Below are 25318 nucleotides of genomic sequence, written 5' to 3'. Positions count from 1 at the left end.
AAGGATCCACCCGCCTCAGCCTCCCAAAGTGCTGGGATTACAGGCATGAGCCACAGCTATGTTTATTTTCAGTGATCTAAAGATACAGGATTAAGGCTTGTAGTTCATAAAGAATCCAGTGGTTGGCAAACACAAACCATTTTTTACTTTCTCAGACATCAGAAATTATAAAAGAGCCTTTTATGAATGCTGCTCTCAGGCAATTTGTAGCTGAAATATATGATGCTTTCTAGAAATGTCAAAATCTTTCATTAAAGAGAGACTCCAACATAAAGGGTATTTGTTGATTTCAGCTATCCAGGATCCATTTTTTACCTTCTTGAAGCAACCCAGATTTTTGAGGATTCCCCCATTCCACACCACTCTCAGGTCATGTGGTCTGGACAGAGCTCCAACCCCAGCTCTAGGGATAAGCAGGTAATCAAGTTCTAGGCCAATCAGTGCATCTCATGTCCTTGGTTTAGAGGTAAGCACTGAGAACACAAGCCATGCTCTTGGAATGAACCTGGAGACATTCCCGTTGGGGTCAGGGGTTTTCTCTCTTTTTTCTGCTGGAATTGAACCTCGAAGAATATAGCCAAGGAACAGCTGCAAATTATCTTGCAACTATGAGGGGAAAGTCAGCCTAATAATGGAGTCAAGACAGAAAGCAGAACCAAGACACTGAGCAAAAGCGAGAAAGGATCCGGAAGGTATCGTCTGAATACCTGTATCCAGCCATGTCGGGAATCTCAACAGCTCTGGGTTGTTTATGGGAGCTAATACATCTTCTTTTTTGGTTTAACTCAATTGGAGCCCCATTTTCTTCTCCTTCAGCAAAGAGTTCAAATTAATTTGTCCTGCAGTTTAGATGCCAGAATTGCAAAATTCTGAATCTTTTTTAGTGACATTTAGGATGCTTTGTATAATGCCCAAATTGAGAAACTCTGAGTTCTGTGCCGCGAAGTTTAGAAAGCAAGAAATTGATTCCAAAAAAGTTTTAAGAGTTGTTGTCCTCAACAAAATATAACAGAGCCTCAATAAGAATGTAGAAAACGTAATTTGAATTTATAGGTAAATATACTCAATATATTATGTCAAACAAAGGTTGCCTTGGAAACATAACAAAGTTATGAGGAAAAAGGAACAAAACACAGTAATTTTTAAGGCTAGTTGTAAGATTTCTGTTAGATTTAACATAAATGGTAATTTACATGCATATATTTAAGTTGCACCATTTGAAATGGACAGTTTCATATAGTTCAATTAAACAATAAGGTAGAAAAAAGTCCACGTTGCACTATATTTTAAAAAGGCCCAACCATTCATTTCTCTTATCCAAGTATATCTGTTTTACACAGGACAATCAAGTTCACCACATTTTATTTTTCAAGTTTTGCAAATTTAAAAGTTTCTTAAAAAGGGGTACTTGTGCATATGCAGTATTCCCTTACCTGCATGTTATATAGGGGTTGCCTCGGAGCATTAACTTCCCTCAGCAGACGACCAGATATGTCCCTTAGCTCTAAAAGTCTGCATGCAAGCTGAGGATGCAGAAGTTTGGCCACTGATTTGGAGGATCTGGATATGCTGTTTAATCCACGAATTAATGTTGCTCGATTAATCTTAGCTAAAGCAATAGCCATCCTGATTTTGGATGTTTTCTGCGCAGGTTCTCTTTTCTGAAAAATAGGCCTTTGAAAAGTAACTGATGTGTAATCTCCAGTGCATTATTAAAACTACTTCTGGCAGAGACTGACTACTATATAACTACATTGTGCATGGTGCCATGCATATATTCAACATCCAATATTTCTGTCCCCCCATGAAACCCCTTGAATTCCCTGCCATGTACTTAAATCTTTTTTTTTTTTTTTTATGGAATTTCATTCTTGTGGCCCAGGCTGGAGTGCAATGGCACGATCTCAGCTCACTGCAACCTCTGCCTCCCAGGTTCAAGCAATTTTCCTGACTCAGCCTCCCGAGTAACTGGGCATACACGCAAGCACCACCATGCCCATCTAATTTTTATAGTTTTAGTAGAGACCGAGTTTCACCATGCTGGTCAGGCTGGTCTCAAACTCCTGATCTCAGGTGATCTGCCTGCCTCAGCCTCCCAAAGTACTGGGATTACAGGTGTGAGCCACCACACCCGGACTTTAAATCTTTATATATGTATATTTTTTTCCCTGGGATAAATATCAAGAATTGAAGTAACCAGCCAAAAGATACAAATGTTTCATTTTCCTCCTAGATTTACATATTTTGTGTACTGAATTTTTACTTAAAAAATTATTTTTTAATTTAAATAGGTTTTTGGGGAACAGCTGGTATTTGATTACATGAATACGTCCTTTTGTGGTAATTTCTTAGATTTTGCTGCACCCATCACCCGAGCAGTGTACACTGTACCAAATGCACACTGAATTTTTAAAGAGCTATTAAGTAAACAAGAATTCTTCTTAACTGATTTCTCCATTTGAGCTCTACTCTTTAAATATATATCTTGCTTTTCTTTTTTTATTTTCTTCTTGCTACAGCCATGCCCATTTCTTTGTCATAGGCAATTATAATGCTGAACTTTACTCTTCTATATCTGTCAAACTAGCCTGTCAGAAAATCTTACTAAATTCTTTCTCTACCTTGTCCCAGAATTTGACCACTTCTCATTACCCCCAGTACAGCACCCAGTCTATTATATTTGAATTCTACCATCATCTATTTTCCAGATTAGTGAATTTGCCTAAGTGGTTTCTCTGCTTCCACCTTTGCCTATTTTCATTCTGTTCATCAATACACCAGCCAGAGAGATCTAATTAAAACTCATGTCAGATCATATTTTCCTTCTATTCAACTGCTTCAGTGGCTTCCAGTTGCTCTCAGTGTAAAAGCCAAAGTACATACTGTGGTCCACAAGGCCCTACAAAGGTTGTCTTTTCTTCACCTGTTCAGCCTCATCTTTTTCTCTTTCCTTCCCTTCCCTAAAAACTTGTCGAAGTTTTTAGGTTTCTGGGATTTTACACTAGCTATGCCATTTGATTCCTCAAGCATCCCAAAGTTCACTCCCTCACTTCCTTCACATCTTCATTCAAGAATCACTTTCTCACTAAGACCTTCTTGGTCACTCTACCAAAATCATCAGTTGTGCTCTCTATCTCTGCACCTCGATTTTGCATCCCTTCTCTGCTATAGTTTTTCTTCTCCTTAACACTTACACTAATGTACTATATTGTTTATTTTCCTTGTTCATTGTTTTTTACTTGACTAGAGTATAAATTGTAAGTGTTTTATATCCATTTAGCTTGCTTGTTTTTCTCCAGAGCCAAAGTAGTGTCTGGCATGTAATACGCACTCTATCTTTGTCAGAATGAATGATTGAAGAGTATCAGAAAATAAAACAAATTAATCTTGAGAAACATCAAAAAAATACCAAATATTACATTAGAAACCACACAGAAAGTTTTCAGTGCACAGTTCTATAACTTTCACAATAATGACAATTCTCCACAAGAAACAACTCACCAAAGACAAAAATATAATTGAATTAGCATTCTAGTGACAGTCATAGTCTCATTACTTTCAGAAACCTAAATGCCATTACAGGTAATTTCCAAACATCATTGGTGCCTTCTTAGCAGTTTTTTTCACACATTAACAATAACCAACAACAAATAAAAAAGCATAGAGAATTCAGAAAAGTACATCTAAGGGCATAAAACTCCAAAATTTTTGGCATGGATTCTAATATGTCCTGTCTACAACTTCTATTTTGTAGTATATATGGTTAAGTACAAGATAACAGAAAAAAGATATATTCATCTTTCATATTTAAAAACTCACAAAAATTGACTGTATTTATCCTAAAATATTTTTCTCTTATTCCAAGAATGAGCATCTAAATTAAAATTTTTTAGATACCCAATTGTAGTACATAATTTAAAGGTTTACTAGTTTAAATTCATCATATGGAAATCTTTTGAAATTTGCAAGTGTAAACCTTTAAAAATTACTCTTTACTAAGGAAGTAGATACTAAGGCTATTATCTGGGCTGGTTGGGACAGAAGGGGTGGAAAGAACTGAACCCCAGAAGCCATCATCTCAAGCCAAGATTCTAAAATTAACTTTCTGGCCAGGCACCATGGCTCACGCCTGTAATCCCAGCACTTTGGGAGGCCAAGGCGGGCAGATCACTTGGGGTCAGGAGTTTGAGACCAGCCTGGCCAACCTGGTGAAACCCCGTCTCTACTAAAAATACAAAAATTAATCCAGCATGGTGGCAGGCGCCTGTAATCCCAGCTATTTGGGAGGCTGAGGCAGGAGAATAGCTTGAACCCAGGAGGCAGAGGTCGCAGTGAGTGGAGATTGCGCTATTGCCCTTCATCCTGGGTGACAGAGCAAGACTCCATCTCAAAAAAATAAGTAAAATAAAATAAAAGTAACTTTCCTAGCCTCAAAAAGAAGATTTCCTTCAAAATCTATCCAGGAAGAACGATTTAGTAATCATTATTCTGGTTGTATTCTAGGTATATATATTCCTCTATAAAAATTCCATCGTCACTCCCATCAAATCTTTTTTTGTTCTAGGCCAGCAAGATGGCCTTTTCGTAAATAAATACATGCCTGGGTGGTGCGGGGGAGGGGAGGAAGATTTAAATACTAATCACAAAATTTAGAATTTTAAGATACAACTCAATTAATAAAGCCCTCTAAGAATTTGTAAGACCATTCCTTTCACTGTTCGGGAAGTATGGATCATCCTGGAAATAAAAAAAATTTGCAGCACTTACAATCTAACCTTTTAAAATTAATCTGCTTAACAACGGAGTATTAGTAATGTTTTCCACATAATTTATATTTGAAGGGTAAATAACTTCAAACATGTGATAATATCCCCTAACTACTCAAGTTTCTTGCCAATCTCAGCAACACATTCTTCAAAGGAAATAGTGGGAAAACAGCAATATTAAGTGTTTTGAAAATGAGAAATAAAGTAACTAATTATGTTCCTATTTGAGTTGGCTAAAGTTCTATAAGGAAATTACTTCAATTAGTTGGAAATGGGAACTCACAGCTTTATCTTTGGGGACCACAATATTCAACTGATGTCACCATAAACCATGCTTATGGTTCTAATGATAATGAGGCTATTCAGAAGGTAGAAATGAATAAATGAAGTTGCCATTTCTTTTATTAAATGAAACCCCAGTTTCTCTGATTTCAGCAATGGTGGGAGAATCAAAACTTGAAAACGATAACAAGGTTTTCCATGCCTGTCTCTGGCTTCCTAGGATTCACCCTGAGCCTTCTAAATAATTACTACTGTGCTGGCCTGAGCTATTTGACATTGACCAGGCATGTACATCTGCCCATGTCTTTCCTTCCTACTCCAGAGCATAGCCAAAATAGTTTCCAATGTTTCAAAAGACTTTATACCAAGGCTAGGGGAATGCAAAAAGGGGGAGCAACTGGATGCCAAGGCTAAGATACAGCATTAGAAAACCCAGTTTGCCCTCAGAAACTCTTAAGCCTTACCTCTCGTGCTTAGCTGATCTGACCAGCACTTGGATGCCATGTTACTACTGTGCCTGCAGATTCCTACCCTTTAGTATCACCCCTCCTCAAACACTAGACCCAAGAGAGGGCCGGCCAAAGGCAGAAAACAGTTGCTTCCCCTGACACTAAGGCCAACTTCCAAGTTCTGGTGTCCTGTATCCAATATGACCGCCTCCTCCTATGATGACTGATACTGGGAATGTCCACTTCCCCCAGGGCTATTATCTTACAGGCTAAATCAGTATTGTCTTCTATTATACCATCTAGGAGTCCATTCTACAAGTCCCAGAACTCTACTATAGCTAAGGGAGTTCAGTAGGTCCTGACAGTTAAAACTCATCCGATTCAATGGTAAACAAGAGTGCATATCAGTTAACTTTTTGTTTGTTTGTTTTTTTGAGACGGAGTCTCGCTCTGTCGCCCAGGCTGGAGTGCAGTGGCGCGATCTCGGCTCACTGCAACCTCCGCCTACCAGGTTCATGCCATTCTCCTGCCTCAGCCTCCCGAGGAGCTGGGACTACAGGCGCCCGCCACATCGCCTGGCTAATTTTTTGTATTTTTAGTAGAGACGGGGTTTCACCGTGTTAGCCAGGATGGTCTCCATCTCCTGACCTTGTGATCCGCCTGCCTCGGCCTCCCAAAGTGCTGGGATTACAGGCCTGAGCCACCGCGCCTGGCCCAGTTAACTTATTTTTAGAAATGTATAGGCTCAGTAATTTGAATCATCTGCATATATAACAATTACCTTCTATTCAGAACAGAACATTATTTTTGCTAAATAAGAGTTTAAGTCACAGCAACCATTATTGGCGAATGAGGGGTTCCACATAAGTAAATTTTCTGGGTAACTAAAATTTTTTCCACTTAGTGTTGGCTAAATTTTTACTGACATGCAAAATAACTTTAAAAAATGTATCCCATACTTGACGTCTTTGAGGATTCTGACTGCTGCTAATTCCTCTCTCCTTTTTCTCTCCACTTCGATGGCTTTCATAGAATTTCATTCTCTTCATTCTCTTCTTTTCTCTGATGCCCTGCTAACCCTTTAAACAATGGCATTGTCGGGGGTTCTATCCTATGCCCTAATGTTACTACACAATCTTCTTCAGCAGTGATGATTGCCATTTTGGTTTAAATGTACACTACAGTTAGTTAAATACATGGTTTAACTATACACTATAACATCACACTATACACTGATGATTCCCAAATATACATCTTCAGCCGGGCTTCTCTTGAGCTTCCAACCTACATATCCAATTTATAACTCAACTCCAAGGCTTGGACAGGATGTGGCATGACCCCTTAAACTGTGATCCAATCAAACTCATTATCTCCAAAGCTGCTCTTCCTCATCTTGTCTTTGGTCCTAGTTAACGGGATCACTATTCTTCTAGCCACCCACGAAATCCAGAATCTTCCTCAACCTTTACACATTCTCTCTCATCCCACACTGTCAGTTTCAAAATATGCTAAATATCTCTTGTGCTCAACCCATTCTATTCCCAATGTTAATGTCCTTGTTCTTAGCTGTCATTTGCAACAAAATCTTCCTAGAAGCTCTGCCTCCATTCGGATCTCATTACCACAAAAAAGTATTTTCGTTGTGCAAACTGAATGTCATTTCCAAGCCCAAAACCTCTCTGTGGCTGATATCTGTGTTACCTATAAGGGAAAGTCCAGTCTTTTTCACATGGCATACAAAGACCTCCACCCCTTTTTCTACTATTTCCTATCTCAACCCTTCTATCCTACATGCCTTTAATTTATATTTATTTGACATTTTGGAAACATGCTATGCTGTTTCCTACTTTTTGGCCTAACCCCCACTGCCAGTGGAATATGCTTCCCTGCCCCTACCCACTGATCCCACCCTTTTCTTTACCTTGAAAACTACTATTCATCCGTTGGGACCCAACTTAAAAGCATGCTTCCTCCATGAAGCCTTCTTTGACCTTCCTCAGTAGAGTCATTCACTCCTCTAAATTAGATATAGAGATGTAACACTTACCATATTCTAATGCAATTACTCCTTTACAACTCTATCTCCATTAGATTAAGCTCATTGGTGGAAAGGATCACGTCTTGTTTATCTCTGTATTTCCTCTCTCCAGTCCCAAGCAGTAGTGAGGTGTTTACTAAATGTCTGATGGCTGGTTGTCTGCAGGCGTGGCTAAAGTTAGCTCTAATACCCCCCTTTGGAATGAAATATGTATACTTTGTGATTACTGTGTTACTCAGAGTGCTTTTTGTTAACTGCCAGGTTTTGGTTATATACCTCATGTTTGACATTGCCAAGAATCTGACTTGTGGATAAGTGGATTGTTCCTGTACCATGTACCTTCACAGCATATTCTATTCCAACTATGATCAAAATGACCGAACCACATTTTTCCATTAAGAGCTGTGTACCTTTGAGTAAATTAGGTTACATGTGTTCCCTAAACAAGTTGTTACTTTTTCCTGACTTTATGTCTCTTCAAAATATATACCTCCCTCCTCCTTCACTCCCAATATTTTATCTGTTTCAAATCCTTTTTGGAACAGAGGTTTAAAAAATGTACATGTATACCTTATTTAAATTGATACTACTGTTTTCTTTCCTTATTAAACACACATCCATATTGTATTTATCTTTCCATTGTTACAATTTATCTCAAGCTTTCGCACTGATTTAATTGACATAGATTTTTGCTAAAGTGTATCTAGGTATTTTTCTGATTTTACATTGCAATTGTAGTGTTGAGAGACTGCCAGGTGTTTACCCTAATGACATAGTTACTGTCTTTAAACTTAATTCTCAATCTGCCTCACTTCTTGGTCCACAATCTCTGTGCTTCCCAAAGACCCCTCTTAATGAGTAATATTTGAAATTTGTTTTTCTGAGGCAAAATTAGTGTTTTCTAAAGTTTTGAGCACTGATCTCAAAATCAAGCATTAAATAATTGGTATGATACTAAAAATAGAATATATTTTTTCTATTCCTTTTAAAGGTTATAAAATCACATTACCTGATTAGACTGTGATAATCTTAGGATGGTGGGAAATTCGTCTTTAAACTCATCTACAAGGTCCATGATTGCTTTCTGGATCCCCTCGACTAAGACAAAAAGAGGTTAGGAAAAAGAAAACTTTGAAAACATCCCCTAAATGTTTCAAAAGAACATGAAACACTTGATCAAATTCCTAGATGACTGGGAAAGTAAAGGAACTCTAGGGGATCTTATTCCCAATTGTTCCCACACCCATACGCCCTTTACAACAAGATTGTGTGTACTTCTTCCAGAAAAGTTCTTCAACACCTGCCCACATATCCACCCAACAGGTTTGATTGGCATGGTGAGTTCTTGCTTGGGTTCCTAGTGCTTAACAAGCTTGCAGGCCTGGGTAATGCTTGTCCTAGTCTGCCATTAGTGAAAGATGAGGGTAGCCTTCCACTTGGGAAAGCCAGCAAGGACAGAACTCACAGCTCACTGCTGGAATTCTTTGTTACTGTACAATAGGCTTCCGAGAACCTGCTACAGAATCTTCTGACATCACTCTGGCAGTGAGAGGAAGAAGAGTGTGTTTGGAGGCATAAGGGAAGGAGTGAGGGGATTGAATAATAAAGTACACTAAGGAGTTCTATGATATAAGTTGAAATTTGTCCCAAATTCTGCAGTGATACCACAAATAATGGATCATCTGAGAACAAAGGTCCCTTTGAAAAAAACTGGCGTGTGCTTTAAAAGAAATGCTTTATATATGAGGCCAAATAGAAAAGAAACACCAGCAGTGAATTCAGAAAGACTTCTGAATAGATTGTTTTTGCTTCACCAATGAGGATCACTAGGTCAAACTCGGGCAAAACTGTAAAGTCTTTGGTTTCTCTGCTTTATAATCTCAATCTCTTTTCTTCATCTTTACCCTCCTAGTACCCTCACACGTCAGATGACCATTAGTTCCCCCGATCAAATATGGGAAGAACTTGATACCATGCAGACTTGATTGACTGCCTAGTTTTATATATATATATATTTTGTTTGTTTGTTTGTTTGAGATGGAGTCTCGCCCTGTTGCCCAGGCTGGAGTGCAGTGGCACGATCTTGGCTCACTGCAACCTCCGCCTCCCTGGTTCACACCATTCTCCTGTCTCAGCCTCCCGAGTAGCTGGGACTACAGACACCCACCACCACGCCTGGCTAACTTTTTGCATTTTTAGTAGAGACGGGGTTTCACCGTATTAGCCAGGATGGTCTCCATCTCCTGACCTCGTGATCCACCTGCCTCGGCCTCCCAAAGTGCTGGGATTACAGGCGTGAGCCACCACGCCCGGCCGACAGCCTAGTTATATTTTAGTGTGAATGAAATAGTTGGTTAACCTGAATCCCATTCTAATTTGAAGCCCTCATATTTAATTGCAGCTAGACCACTTTCTTCAGCAAGCATAAAGCCACGGCTGCTGAAAGTGTCTTCATGGGAACAGTTTGGGAAAGAGAAATCTTCATCCCAGGATTCCTCTAGCATGGGAAGCCTGAAAATCCCCAGCTCTCATGGTGTTCTTAGTCCACAATCTGCCTTAGAACACCCTCCGCCATACCACATTCACCTCTCCTAACCAAAATAGAACCTGCTTGCCTCTCATGACTCTCATGGTTAAGATAACTATGCCCTTAACATTTGGAAAGTGCAATCCATCGGTACAAAGAAAATCATATTAGACAATGATGAATACACACGCTGGGAGTCTATGAGATAATGAAATACTTTATCTGTCCTAGCAAGATAGTTGGTCACCAGCGTCCACTGCAGAGGAACACCTGGCAGATCCTTCTCTTTCTGGTCTTCTTCCCTGTTCTCCATTCTCCTCCCTTCCACCATCCCCTAGTTCTTTTCATCCACTGATTCCAATGTCATTGCCCAACTGGTTTTACCCAATTTTCTTCTTTTTTCATCAGTTCTCTCCCTCCTAGGCATCCTATAAAATTAACAAATCTAGAGGAAAAGCATTTCTCAGGCTAATGTTTACTGCACTTAAAGCATAAGCAACTCTTTGTGTTTGCTAACAACGTCCTTTTTGTCTTTTCTTACTTAAGAGCCCTCTCCCCAGAAGTAGAGTGGTGAAAAATGACAGACGGTGATGGAGTAAGAAAATCTCACCCTGCAGCACTTACATTATGATCTTATAATATTTTGGTTTGTGTTTAATTATCTTCTTATGCCAATAACGTTATGCATCTTATGTTATTTCAGATAATAAACTTAGACAAAAGAAATAACAATGTCTGTTTTTTTCTTGTTAATTCTTCAATATGTTATTCTTTAGAGTTCATAATAGAGTACCCCATAATTATAAAATAAACTAGGAAACAATTAAAAATATCTCCAAATAATTTTTATAACAGCTGTACAGATTTATCTGTACTTAAAAGGCTTTAATACAGAAGAACAGAACTTTTGTTTTGCACACAGTTTTGAAGAAAATGAACATTTTACATAATTCACATATAGACAGTATAAACTTAGTGATAGAAATATAGAAATCTGGGGGTCAGTCAGACCTGGGTTTGAGTTTCAATTCTATCACTTACCAGGCTTTGCCATGGGCAAATTACATAAGTTCTATAAGCCTCTTACCTTTTAAAAAGGAAACAATACTTGATGAACATTAAATACCCAATAAGTGGCAGGTTTCATTAAATATGCACTGACCTTCTGGTTTTGGAAATTTTGCAAAACTTGGGTAAAAGTCAATGCTGGGCTTGCCCGATTCACCTGGGCTTCAGCATTTTGATTTGCACCAAACTGGCTAGAACTCTAACAACCTTCCTAATTGGATCCTTCCCTCAAACCTACTTCAAATTCAACAGAGATGAAGTCATACTCCTCACTTCATGTATTACCTACCAATCCTCAAAACCTATCTGCCATGTGAGACTTCTTTAAGAATTGTTGTTGGCCTTAGATCAAGGATTTGGACTCGAAGTAACCTCCTTTGGATGTCAACCTGATAAACAGATCAGTTCTATTGGTCCCAGTACTATGTCCTCCAGTTCACAGCGTGCTTTGTGACTATGCACATCTAAATGAGTGGCAAATGTTTAAAAACGTCAAAGTAATTTTAAAACTTATTATCTGGAGGAAGAGAACTGATATAGATTAAAGTCCAACTAAGTACTAGTAACTGTGCTAGGGGCTAAGTTAACATCATTTATCTTTTTAAATTCACTTAACAATCCTATTAGTTAGGAATGTATTGAACACAATCGAAAAGTATCAATACAAATACATTGGTATTACCAATATCAATTGTCAATCCTCAATGATAGTTTTTTCGTTTGTTTGTTTGTTTCTTTTGAGATGGAGTCTCTCTGTCACCCAAGCTGAAATGCAGTGGCGCGATCTCGGCTAACTGCAACCTCTGCCTCCCGGGTTCAAGCGATTCTCCTGCCTCAGCCTCCTGAGTAGCTGGGACTACAGGCACCCGCGACCACGCCTGGCTAATTTTTGTATTTTTAGTAGAGGCAGGTAACCATGTTGGCCAGGCTGTTCTTGAACTCCTGATCTCTCTCAGGTGATCCACCCACTTCAGCCTCCCAAAGTGCTGGTATTACAGATGTGAGCCACCGTGCCCAGTCAATAATAGTTTTTATAATGATAGTTGTGTCATTATATGATATATGCAGGGCTATTCTGAATAGTATAGAATGGAAATAATTCAAATACCCAACATTCATTAAATGGTTGCTACCTCAAGACTATGGAAAAGTTTCTGTTCATTACGTTTGTAAGATGTGGATTCTATATTTAACTATGTAGGTAAAACTAATTTACAAAAAATTATGTAAAACAATATAGTTTATAACCATCCAAAATTATATGTACACAAATGAGACTTAGAAAGGAATCTAGTAGTAAAAAGCCCCCAAAACCTCCAAGTTAAAAAAAAAACTAGGAAATATTATTTCCATAGGATTGTTCACTTATGTCTAATTAATTAAATAACAAGTTTATGACATGAATTGAAAGTATGATTGTGTATCACCTTGCTTAGAGACTAGTGAAAAGTTTTATATAAATCAATCGAGCGTGCAGAAGAAGTCTCAACATCTACTATTGAAGACTCAAACAGGTCCTGATGTTGGAGAACTGATGGGGCAACCTGATGAAATCCTACATGCGTGAGACTGCAGGACCCTCCTGGGCGGGGGGTAACTCAGATTCAGTGAGGCATCCCACTCTAAAAATCCAATCTGGTAGCAATGCCTTAATAATCAGAGGAGAGATGTGATTCTGAGCACAGTCTGGGGTATGTCCCTCAGAGCTATCCTTGATCTCACATTCCACAGGGATTAGGAGTAGATGGGAGGAAAAGATAAGCCTTAAGTAGTCTTCCTAAACTTTCTAAGGCAGTGGACACAAGTTAGCTATACAGCTAGGGTATTCCTTTCACGGACAGCAAAACAAAAAAGGGAAAAGAGGCATTCTCTTGGACTTTGCCAAAGATCCCTGGCTCTTTGAAAGTGTTGCTACATCAGTAGTGGTACCTATTGTGTCCAGAAAATAGCCAAAACCGAAGCAGATCCCAAAGGAAACATGAAGGTATTCATAGAAATAATTAAAAGGGCCAAGCAGATGCCACTTGCCAGGCTGCTTACCAGATTTGTTCCTGATAATTAGACACCCCGTGGGAATTCCCAAAAATACTTAGGAGACAGCAGATTCAGGCCTTTGTAGAGACTTGAAGTTTTGCAGATGGGGCAAAGCCAGTGAAATCCAGGTTATCATTATTCTTGTGATTCCACTTTCAGTCATAGGTTGGCCAAGCTTGGGAAATCCTGGGTCACAAGAGAAAATGTATAGACCTTCTCATTCTAATAAGAATTTGAAGCCTTTTGTGTGTAAATAAGAAATTTGTAAGTTGAATCATTTAAAATGTATTAGGGGAGTGTATTCTTTAAAAATAGCCCTAAATAAAATTCTCCTGTAAGGCAAATAATCATTTTAATAGCAAAAATAAATGCCTGCTACATAGGTCACAAATACGTTTCAAAACAGATATATTGATAACATTTTGATTCTTCTTAAAAGTTCTTTAATTACCATATTTTACAATTCCAGTTGGGTACCATTAATAAGGAGCAGGCAATGGGAAAGACTAACGGATGTCTTCAAATAGTTATGGTAAAGTAACAGGCTATATAGAAGAGAGAATCGGCAACATTAGCATTGTTACCCAGGTTTGGGAGTTGCTGAGAGTTGGTTAGATGGTAGGAAGCAAAAATGGCCAGATTTATTTGTTGTCTGTTTCCCCTATCAGATTATAAGTTCCCTGAGTTCTGGGTCTTTGTTTTGTTCAAGGGTGTATTCCCAATACCTAGACAGTGCTTTTACATGATAGGCACTCAATAAATCTTTCCAGATGTTGGTGAGAATGCAGAGAAAATGGAACATTTATATATGGTTGGTGGTAATGTAAATTAGTACAACTTCTATGGACAACAGTATGGAGATTTTGCAAAGAACTAAAAATAGAACTACTACTCGATCTGGCAATCCCACTACCATGTGTCCACCCAAAGAAAAAGAAATTATTATATCAGAAAGATACCTGCATTCTTACATTCATTGCAGCACTTTTTACAATAGCAAAACATCATCCTAAGTGTGCATGAATGTGTAATTGAATAAAGAAAATATGGTGTGTATATACCATAGAATACTATTCAGCCATAAAAAAGAATGAAATCTTGTCTCTTTTTTGTGAGACAGTATCTCTCTCTCACAAAGTGCAAGAGGTGCAGTGGTGCAGTGGTGTGATCAAAACTCACTGCAGCCCCAAACTCCCGGTTTCAAATGATCTTCCCACCTTAGCCTCCTAAGTAGCTAACTACAGGCATGTGCCATCATGCCTGGCTAATTTTCTAAAATTTTTATAGAGATGGGGTCTGGCTATGTTGCCCAGGCTGGTGTTGAACTCCTGACCTCAAGCAGTCCTCCCACCTTGGTCTCCTAATATGCTTGGATTACAGGTATGACCACACCTGGCCAGAAATCATGCATTTTACACAACGTAGATGGAACTGGAGGCCATTATATTAAGTGAAATAACTCAGAAGCAGAAAGTAAATTACCGCATGTTCTCACTTATAAGTGGGAGCTAAATAATGCATAAACATGGACATATAGAGTGGAATAATAGACACTGGAGACTCAGAAAGGTGAGAAGGTAGAAGGGGGTGAGGGATGAGAAATTACCTAATGGGTACAATGTACAATATTTGGGTAATGATTGCACTCATAGCTTAACCTTCACCACTTCACAACATATCCATATAACAAAACTGCTCTAGTACTCCCTAAATATATAAAAATAATAATTTTAAAAACCTTCCTGAATGAATATAATAAAATCTATTAGTTACATCTCAGCCAAGCTGAAAAATTTTATCATTAAAAAATTCATTATGGAGTCAACTAACATATATGTAAATGCAAGCACCTAAGACACATAAGACACATATATAAATACACATAGACACACATGTTTTATCAAACATTATAGAAAGAAAACTTTTTCTCCCACAAAACACTGCATTTTAAAAACTGTAACCCGTTATAGTGAATACTGGCTCATGTGACACATCCCAACAACACGATATGAGCTCCATAAGACCAGAAAACAGACACAATAAGAACATTTCCCTTTCTGCTGTTTCCTGGTAAATAATACCGACTATATTAATTGAAAACAGTCCATTATTGTATATAATTAATTGCAGACAGTCTATTATTGTACATCTCTGAGACTAGAAAATAAATGTGTAGCAGGTTTATGAGGGTAGTATTGATAAATACATGAGTAAGGTAAATGTAGATATGTAATGCAGTAGAGATCAAAAGAATATACATGTAAACAATTTCAAAATACTTATTTTTAAAAAGCAATCCCTAAAATTTTTTTAAAGCTGTATATCAAATTGGTTATATAATAACACCTAGAAAGGATTTATTTGGAGTGAATTTAAAACACGGTACAAGACACTGCAAGGACAATAAACCAAAAAGACATGCTAAGTCTCATTCAGTCATTTTCTTGTTAGTATTAATATTGGTTTTGTTATTTGAAATTATTTTTCTTATAGTGCAGGACAAACACATTATTGGGTTAATAATGTTAGGAATAAAAAATTTCAGTGTAAGAGAAGACCCAATTAGAAGACATACTTTTGCAGCCACCAAGCATATGAAAGTATGTTCAACATCACTAATAACTAGAGAAATGCAAATCAAAAACACAATGAGGTACCAGATAAAGAAAATGTGGTATATACCCACCATGGAATACTATGCAGCCATAAAAAAGAATGAGATAATGTTTTTTTGCAGCAGCATGGATAGAGCTGAAGGCCATTATCCTAAGCAAAATAATGCAGGAACAGTAAACCAAATTTTACATGTTCTCACTTATAAGTTGGCACTAAGCAACAAGAATACATAGACACATAGAGGGGAACAACAGAGACTGGGGCTTTCTTGAAGGTGAAAGTTGGAAGGAGGGAGAGGATGAGAAAAAATATTGGGTACTATGCTTAATACCTGAGTAATGAAATAATCTGTACACCAAACCCCCATGACAAGGGTTTACCTATATAGCAAACCTACACATGAACCGCTAAAATAAAAGTTAAAAAAAAGAAGATCAAAGAACAATGTAAAATGCTGTAATGTTAAACAGAATTGGAAATATCGTAAACTCAAGATTTTTAAGAATATATTTTTCCTAGATGTACAGGCTGAAATGGCTAGAATCATGGCCAACCCAGTAGAAAAGAGCACCCTGGTATCTAAATTCTGGGCTTTAATACCATTTGTTAGTACAATGAACCAGGACTCCTAAAGAAATATGTGATACCAAGTCTGGGGCAGGATAAGCACAAGGTGAGCCAGGGAGATTTTATGCCAAAAAGTTAGAATAATTTTGAAGATTAATGGAGTCCTTTAAAAGGAAACTCAGGCCGGCTTGAGCTGGTTCCTACTGGTCTTAGTTGTGATGATTTGGGCTTTGCAATGGAAGAATCAGGCCATCATCATGCTAATCTAGTGGTCAATATTGACATCACTAATATGGGACAAACAGATATTATGGGTTTCCTAACGTAATGCAATATGAAGTATGTACCATCTATGATATATTCCAGCCAAAAAATTCCAGCATGATCTAACTTTTAGATTTATCTTCCAGTTTCCCAGAAATATAGGAGATAGATGAACAGCCTAAATAAGAGCTTCTCAAACTATAGTGAAGCCAATACTTTTATAGATTAAAAGCAAATTACCTTTTAAAAAACACATTTTTAAAAGACAAACAATATTTCTGGTTTATTTTTTAATCTATATATAGTCAAATAAAACTGTCTTTTCTTTTTAAAGCTTCTGATTTTCCTTTTAAGGAGTTTTTTTCTAGGCCCTCAGTTATACATGTAGTCTCTCTAATTTTCTTCTGTTTCTTTTCTTTAAAAATTCATTTATTGGTGAAACCCCATCTCTACTAAAAATACAAAAAATTAGCTGGGCCTGGTGGCGGGCGCCTGTAGTACCAGCTACTCGGGAGGCTGAGGCAGGAGAACGGCGTGAACCTGGGAGGGTGAGCTCGCAGTGAGCCGAGATCGTGCCACTGCACTCCAGCCTGGGCGACAGAGCAAGACTCCGTCTCAAAAAAAAAAAAAAATTCATTTATTATTTCAACATTTCCTTCCATTAATGCTTTATTTTTAATAGGCTGTTACTTTCATCCATCTGAATATCCAATTGTTTTAGTACCACAGATTAAATAAACTGTTGTTTTCTCATTGATACGAAATACCACTTTTGTCATATATGTTTATATATAAACACATACACACATATATGTTGGGAACTATTTCTGGGATTTCTATGCTGTCTCACGGATCTATTTGTCTCCTTCTATGTCATTAAAATACTGATTTGACTACCGTGGCTTAATAGTATGTTTTACTTTCTGTTAAGGCAAGATTCTCACTCTTTCATTCTTTGTAGTAGTGTTTTTTTCCTTATGCTAATCTCAGTTTTTCTGCTAATTTCTCAGAGTTTCTACAAATTCAGTATCTTCAAGGGGTTACAAAAGATATTTTTATCTCTTCTTTTTCCATGTTAATGCCAATTATTTTATTCTCCTATTTTATTGTGTTTGCTAGAACTTCTAAAACAGTTCTGAATAATTATTACAGCAGGATCACCTATATTGTTCCTGTTTTCAATTAAAATGGCTTCAATATTATACTGTTTACTGAAGCCAACACCAAACATTATTCTAAATAATCTTTATCATATTTAGTTTCTTTCTATGCCGATTTTGGTTTTGTTTGTTTCTGCTGGGATTGATTATCGAATTTTATCAACTTCCATTTCATAATCTATGAATATGATCACTTTTGTCCCTCAATTTGTTGACATAGCAAAGTATGTATTGGCTTTCCTGATATTTAAACTGTCTTTACATTTTTGGAAAAAAGAATTTGTATTTGATTACAGTGTATTCCTTTTTTATCTTGCTAGATTTCATTTATAATTTTTGCCACTATATTCATAAGTGAGATTGGTCTATGGCTTTTTTTTGTACTTAACAGATTGGTATTAAATTTTTGTGAATATGAATTGAAAAGGTTTGCATCTTTCAGTGGTGCCTGAAATAATAACATCAGAATATTTCAAATTTCTTTTTCTTTCTTAAAAATGAGGCATAATTTACATATTTTTTTAAAAAGCTAGTTAGAACTCAGCTGTAGAAATATTTGGTCCTGATATCTTTTTAGAAGCTAGTATCACCAAGTTTCAAATTTTCACATGTGGCAATTTGTACATTAAAATTTTCTTATTTGGGGACCGATTTTGGTGATTTATGTCTTACTAAGAAATACTCATGCAAAAATTTCAAATATGTTGCCACAGAAGTGCATTTAATTTTTAGTCTTCTGGATCTATATTATTTCTAATCTTGTATATTTTTTCCTTTTTCTTTAATCTATGCTCAGGAAGAATTTAAGGTTAAGTACAAAGTTTCCTTACTTTTAGTTTTTCTTCTTTAATAATGAAAGTACTCTAAATATGCCTTTCACTATATCCCATTTATTTTTGAAAGAAGAGTTCTTTTCAATGCTTCCTTTGATTTCTTTTTGCTCCAAGGACTATCTTAATTACATTTTATAACTTCCCAGTAATTAAGGTTTAATATTATATTATTATTTCTTTCTACTTGATTGACTTTTAGATCAGAGAATATGGTCTATAAAATCTCCACTTTTTCTGATTTCAAGGTTTTCTTTGTAGCCAACTACATACCAATTTTTTCACAAATGTTCTAAGTCATACAAAGGAGACATATTACTCTAGTCAAATAATGCAAGAATACGATACATTGAATTTATTGATTGTATTATTCAATTCTTTTATAGCCCACTAATTTTTGCCTGTTAAATATATTACTGAAAAAGAAATGTTAAAGTCTTCCACAAATTGTATTGTCATCAAGTTTTCCTTGCATTCTTCATTTTCTTCATTGTTTTTGTATTATATCAAGGGCTAGCAACAATGTAGAGCTCAGGAATGCTCACGCACTGGTAGCGAGAATGTAAACTGGCATGCTTACTTTAAAAAACAATTAGTATCATCAAGTACAACTGAAGATACCCATAGCTGTGATCACTGCTTCCAAACCTAGAAATATCCCCACCAGCACCAGGAGACCTAGATATGAGAATGTTCAATGCTACAATTGAAATATTAAGAAATTGTAAGCAACCCAAATATTCATCAACTGTAGAATTAATAAATAAAGCATAATATATCCATAATAGCTGCTGTACAGCAATAAAAATGAATGAATTATAACTACATGCAACATAACGAATAAATTTCAGGGATGTAATAATTTTGAATGAGAAAAAGCAAGGCACAGAAAAAAGGCACAAGATTTTATTTATATGAAGCTCAAAAACATTTAAAACTAAACAATATGTTAGAAGTACACACATATGTTGTAAAACTACAAAGAAAACCTTGAAAAACCATTTCTTTCATTAGTAACTTGCTCACATTTTGAGATGAATGTTTGATACCTGCATTCTGCAACACTTGAAAAAGTTAACTATATATAATATTAAATATTCCCCTGATTAAAAAATAGGTCTTATTTTCGCCTTAGAAAATTTTTTGTTATAAATATATTTTAAATTGACATCTTTCTCTTTTTTGGATCTTAACAATCTGTAGTCATCACTGTCTAGCTGAGTATCTCCTGATAGAATCTTCCATGTTGGAAATAGGCAAACTATAATTGAAGCATTTCAAGAAAAGCAAAGTCCAGACCAGGTGGTTCACACCTGTAAATTCCAGAACTTTGGGAGGCCAAGGCAGGAGGATTGCTTGAGCCCAGGATTCTGAGACCAGCCTGGGTAACACAGCGAGACCCCATCTCTTCAAAACATAAAAAAGCAGCCTGGTATAGCGTCACACACCTGTAGTCCTAGCTACTCTGGAGGCTGAGGTGGGAGGAACACTTGAGCCCAGGAGGTCAAGGCTGCAGTGACCCATGCTCACACCACTACACTCCAGCCTGGGAAAGAGAGCAAGACCTAGTCTCAAAAAGAAGGCAAATAAATAAGTATTACATACATTTTAAGTACATATATGTAAGTACATATAAGCTTCATATATTGTTATGATCTTTAGTTAGAAGTCTTAGATTTATCTACTTAGACGGTAACCTCTGCAGAGCATGACTTAAAGTACAGATTTTGTATTTTAATCCCTTCAGCTATGGTCATAGAGTATATTACTTAATTACCTAGCTACTTAGGCAAATTTCCTTGGTCAAACCAACAATGTTGAAGCATAAGGAAAAAGAAAACTGGTCATTTTATGTAAATCTACATAACTATAAAAAAGAAAAGTATCATGTTCACTCAACAGTGCTAAAAATAAAAACGCTAAAGGATGCATCCCACCCTTTCTTTTAAACCCAACACTGCCAGCAAGTTGACGATGATACCTCTTCAGGAGGGAGCCCAGACATGACATAATTCACTATGTGTGAATTTATTTAAATTTTCCATGAAACCAAATTTATTTTCAGCCAATATGAACCAATCATCTTAGAGATTTCTCAATTACTTTGTACAAAAATAATTCTTACATGTGAAGGATTGAAGAATATGCCACTTCAAAATATGCCACTTTGACATAAGAATTATTTTGAACTGAAGTCAATTAAAAAGAAACAGACACAAGAACAGCTCTCTGCTCTCCCCTTTCTACCAGGGAGGGCAGGATAATTCTTATTTGTCCAAGACAACTCTAGATTTAGTCCAGCGATGGCACCAGAGGAAGCTACATAACACACCAATCCAACAAAATAATAATATAATAAAATCACTAATTATTGAAAGCTACTAATCTAAGTATTTAATATATGGAATAGGCATCATTTAAAAAAAATTAAGTGATGTGTTTCCAGATGTTAAAAAATATACAGTACATACAGTATGAAGTCTTTATACCACATCTACTGTATACATGCATGTGACAAAGGCTACTATATTTGAATATGAATTTCTGTATCTCATAGTGCTATTATAAATACTATTTTGTAGGTAAGAGTTTATGGTTATGAATAATAATAAAAGTAAGGCACATATTATCAACTCCTGAATAATGTCCTGCAGCTTTACCATGTCAAGTCAATATTTGTATTTCTAGAGCAGTAGTTCTCAAACTTTTTAGTCTTAAAAACACGTTTGGCCAGGCTCAGTGGCTCACGCCTGTAATCCCAGCACTTTGGGAGGCTGAGGCAGGCAGATCACTTGAGGTCGGGAGTTTGAGACCAGCCTGGCCAACATGTTGAACCCCTATCTCTACTACAAATACAAAAGTTAGCTGGGCGTGGTGGCACGCACCTGCACTCCCAGCTACTTGGGAGGTTGAGGCAGGAGAATCGCTTGGACCCAGGAAGTGGAGGTTGCAGTGAGCTGAGATTGCACCACTGCACTCCAGCCTGGGCGATAGAGTGAGACCCTGACTCAAAAACAAACAAACAAACAAACAAACACATTTACACTCTTATATATTGTTGAGAACTCCCTAATAGCTTCTGTTTATGTGAGTTATATCTATTTATAATTATCTTATTAGAAACAAACACTGAGAAATATATGAAATATTTGTTAAATCATATGATATACAGCTTCTTAGATAGCCCAATGATCCCTGCCTCCTGGTCTTCATGCCCTGGTGTAATCCACTTCCCTTGAGTGTGGCCTGGACTTATTAATTCCCTTGAATACAGCAGAAATGATGGAATGTTACTTCAGATATTAGGTTACAAAAAGGCTGTGGCTTCTGTCTTGCTCGCTCTTTCTCTCTCTGAATCCCCATCTCTCTCTAAGGAAAACCAGCTACCATGTTGAGAGCTGTCCTATGGAAAGATCCATGTGGCAAGGAACCAATGTCTCTGGCCAACAGCAATGAAGACCTGGGTCCTGTCAATAGCCATATAGTGAGCTTAAAAACAGATCCTCACCCAGTGAAGCCTTAAGATGACTGTCACCCCACTGACACTTAATTATAGCTTTGTGAGAGACCCTGAGCCAGAGATACCCAACTAAGCTGCACCTGGACTCCTGACCCACAGAAACAATAAGATAATAAATATCAACTGTTTTAAGCTGTTAAATCTTGTGGTAATTTTTACACAGTAAAATAAAACTAATACAATTCATTTAAAACTAACAATAACATTTTCTATGAAAAATAACTATTTTCTAAAATAAAAAATGTAGTAAGATGAGTGGTACTGTTTGCATTTTTGCAAATCTCTTCAATGTCTAGTACCACAGAAAACATTTGTTTTCTATATCTGCTTCTGAATTTAAGCTGTTGAAGTACATTGTTTTGGGTGAAATACATAAAGAAAATCCTGCTTCACACTGATATGTAATTGTAAAAGAAAGGAGTATTGTAATAGTTTTTCCAGATAACAGTGGGCATTACTCTTTGATCCTACAGCAGCACTCAACAAATGATGCCTTGGCACAGTGGCTCATGCCTCTAATCCCAGCACTTTGGGAGCTCGAGGCAAGAGGACTGCTTGGGGTCAGGAGTTCGAGACCACCCTGAGCAACATAGCAAGACCCAGTCTTTACAACAAATTAAAAGAATTAATCTGGTGTGCAGGTGGCTGAGATGGGAGCAGCACTGAGTCTAGGAGTCCAAAGTTGCAGTGAACTAAGAGCTAGGATTGCACCACTGCACTCCAAGCCAGGGGACAGAGCAAGACCCTGTCTCCAAATGAAACAAAACAAAACAAAACGGTAATTTCTTAAAGATTAGGTGCAACCTAAATACCATATCAGTGAACTTTTTATGCTCTGTTACATTAAAATTTATAAATCTATCCTCCACTTTGGCTCATTTACTAATGCATAATTTTATAACATCATGCATTGATTATTTGAATAATATTGGTTCTCTCAATATCTTTGCATAGCAAATTACCCCAACTCAGCAACTTAAAACAATAAACTTTTGTTATCTCACAGTTTCTTTGGGTAAGGAATTTAAGAGTGGCTTAGCTAGGTGGTTCTGGCTTGAAATCATTCAAGAGGTTGCAGTCAAACTGTTGGCTGGGCTATGGTCTTCTTAGGACTCAACTGAGAGATGGTCCAATTCCAAGCTCACTCGTGTGCCTTTTGGCTGCTTCAGAAGATCTACTCCCAAGTTCACTCCCATGGTTGCTGGGAACCCTCAGTTCCTTACCATGTGGCCTCTCCATAGACTGCTTCAGTATGTCCTCAGCTGGCTTCCCTCTCTCAGGGCCACCTCACAACCTGGCGGATTGTCCCATGGTGAGCAGTTCAAAAGAAACAGGAGTGGCAAGGAGAGACACACACAGAGAGAGAGACAGAGAGAGAACAAGATAGTCTGCTCAAGATGGGAGCCACAGTCATTTTATAACTAATCTCAGTATGATAGCTCATCACTAGAGACAATCAACTCCACAATCAAGGGGAGGGAAGGTAACCTCCGTCTCTTGTAGGGCGCTGTATTGAAGAATGTGTAGCCACAGCTACAAAACCACCACAAATTGTCAAGCTCATCATTGTGGATGCAAGTTTTCCCGAGTTCTAATTTTTGCTTTAAAGCTCACATTTATCATTGGCAATAAACACTGTCAATTGTTTTCCTTGAAATGACAGACTCGCTTCTTTTACATTCAAGAAAATACCTGCCAAATACCCAGCTCCCTATAACCATAGTTGGGTGTTTTTGTCAGTCAGTCTTTCAAGTGAAAATGACATTCCATGAAATGACATTCCATGAAAATGACATTCCATGAAAAAAAAAAAGCAGCTCACAGCTCAATTACACAAGTACATTTCCTTGAGGCAATCATGTGTTTCAGTAAGCAGCAGAAGTGCCTATGCCTACTACTTCATATTTAATTACATGGAATGTTAAAAATGATGTGTACCCTGGGGTCAATATTTAATATATGTACTCAAGCTTCTTAAGTAAAACTGATTTCTTCTTTTTTCTTTTGGTACATAATAGAGTGCTTGGGACTTTCATTTGGGAAAATCACTGTGGGAAGGAATAAATAAGGCATTGCTTCATGGAAAAAGGTGTGCACTGCGATCAGATGGGAATTACATTGAGATTGGCAGAGAGGAGGAAACGTGGGAGAGGAAAATAAGCAGACAGTGGGGCTGGAATGAAATGAGCATGTTATGGTCTAGACTAAAGAGAGGGAAGGCTAAGTTCACAGCAAGCTGTGGACTTGATGCAAGCATCTGTGAAGGGAGCCAGTCTGAAATTCTCACAGCAGGCTCCATCTGAAGGGGCAGTGTCAGGCAGACTCCTAGACGCTCAGGGACTAGATTGTTATCTGGCCAGAAATGCAGTAGAAGGTTCCCGGAAGGCTTCCAAGAGACAAATAACCTCGGGTTATTTGCCACTCCTAAGGGCACCAATGTCAGTCATAACCATGCAGTTAAGTAAGAGCTTTTCCTATCTTACCTTTTCTCCTTCCCTCTTGCAGCTTTGAAGAGGCCAAAAGCAGAAACCGATGAGGGAGGAGAGCTGAGGAGAGGAAAAGCAGCTGACCAAAGTTCCCTCACTCTTCCACTGTAGACTTCCAAGCCTGGAGCAAAACTCAACGGGGAATGGGAAGAAGTTTTAAATGAAACGAGATTAACATTTGGTTTATTACATCAAACTGGACTCAATTACAAAAATAAAAAGACTACTACTTATTACCTGAGAGCAACAACAAAATTATCATTATTTATTACAGCAAACTCAACTCAATTACTAAAAAAAAAAGACTATTCATTTACTACCTGAATGCAACAACATAACAATAAAATCTCCCTGAGATTTGAAAGGGGTGGGAGTGGAGCACTATGAGCTGGAACAAATGGAAGGCGCAGGCTTGAAGGTCAGTGGGAGCTTTCAGCATGCACCCTGCTCAGTTCAACTCATTTAATAAAGTGCTTTCAATGCTGCGATTCATTGAGCTTCTATTTTTGCCAGGTTGAGGTTCTGCTGGGTATATTTTAATGAAGGAACAAAATGTATTTATATTTAGGAGAATGGTGTTTCATAATGATTGTAACCAGGCTAACCTGAGTTCATATCCTGGCTCTGCTACTTAAACAATGTGGCACATTTGTAAATCTCTTGGACCGTCGGTTTTCTCATCTATAAAATGGGGATAAATTATGCCTACTT

The 25318-nt window shown here is 37.4% G+C and overlaps 1 protein-coding gene across 3 annotated transcripts in view; it reads right to left on the bottom strand.

Moving 5' to 3' along the window:
- The window catches only part of SPATA9 (spermatogenesis associated 9), a 41028-nt gene extending 16108 nt beyond the window's left edge, over window positions 1–24920 (bottom strand). The window contains exons 1-4 of one of the 3 annotated variants that reach the window (XM_063604378.1): window positions 24605–24920; window positions 13171–13350; window positions 8545–8633; window positions 1434–1661 (exon numbers count right to left, since the gene is read on the bottom strand). In XM_063604378.1, coding sequence (XP_063460448.1) covers window positions 1434–1661; window positions 8545–8610 — 294 coding nt within the window. In that variant the 5' untranslated portion in view covers window positions 8611–8633; window positions 13171–13350; window positions 24605–24920. Of the gene's footprint in view, window positions 1–1433; window positions 1662–8544; window positions 8634–8810; window positions 9436–13170; window positions 13351–24604 lie in introns of those variants that run through there. The other 2 variants (XM_003822760.5, XM_008976346.4) reach the window with 2 other exon arrangements.
- Window positions 24921–25318: the final 398 nt, after the last annotated feature.

This window comes from Pan paniscus, chromosome 4 (assembly GCF_029289425.2).
Source record: "Pan paniscus chromosome 4, NHGRI_mPanPan1-v2.0_pri, whole genome shotgun sequence".
In the NCBI taxonomy this organism is placed as follows: Eukaryota; Metazoa; Chordata; class Mammalia; order Primates; family Hominidae; genus Pan; species Pan paniscus.
Note: the sequence above shows the minus strand (reverse complement) of the source record. Positions and strands in the feature narration are given on the sequence as shown.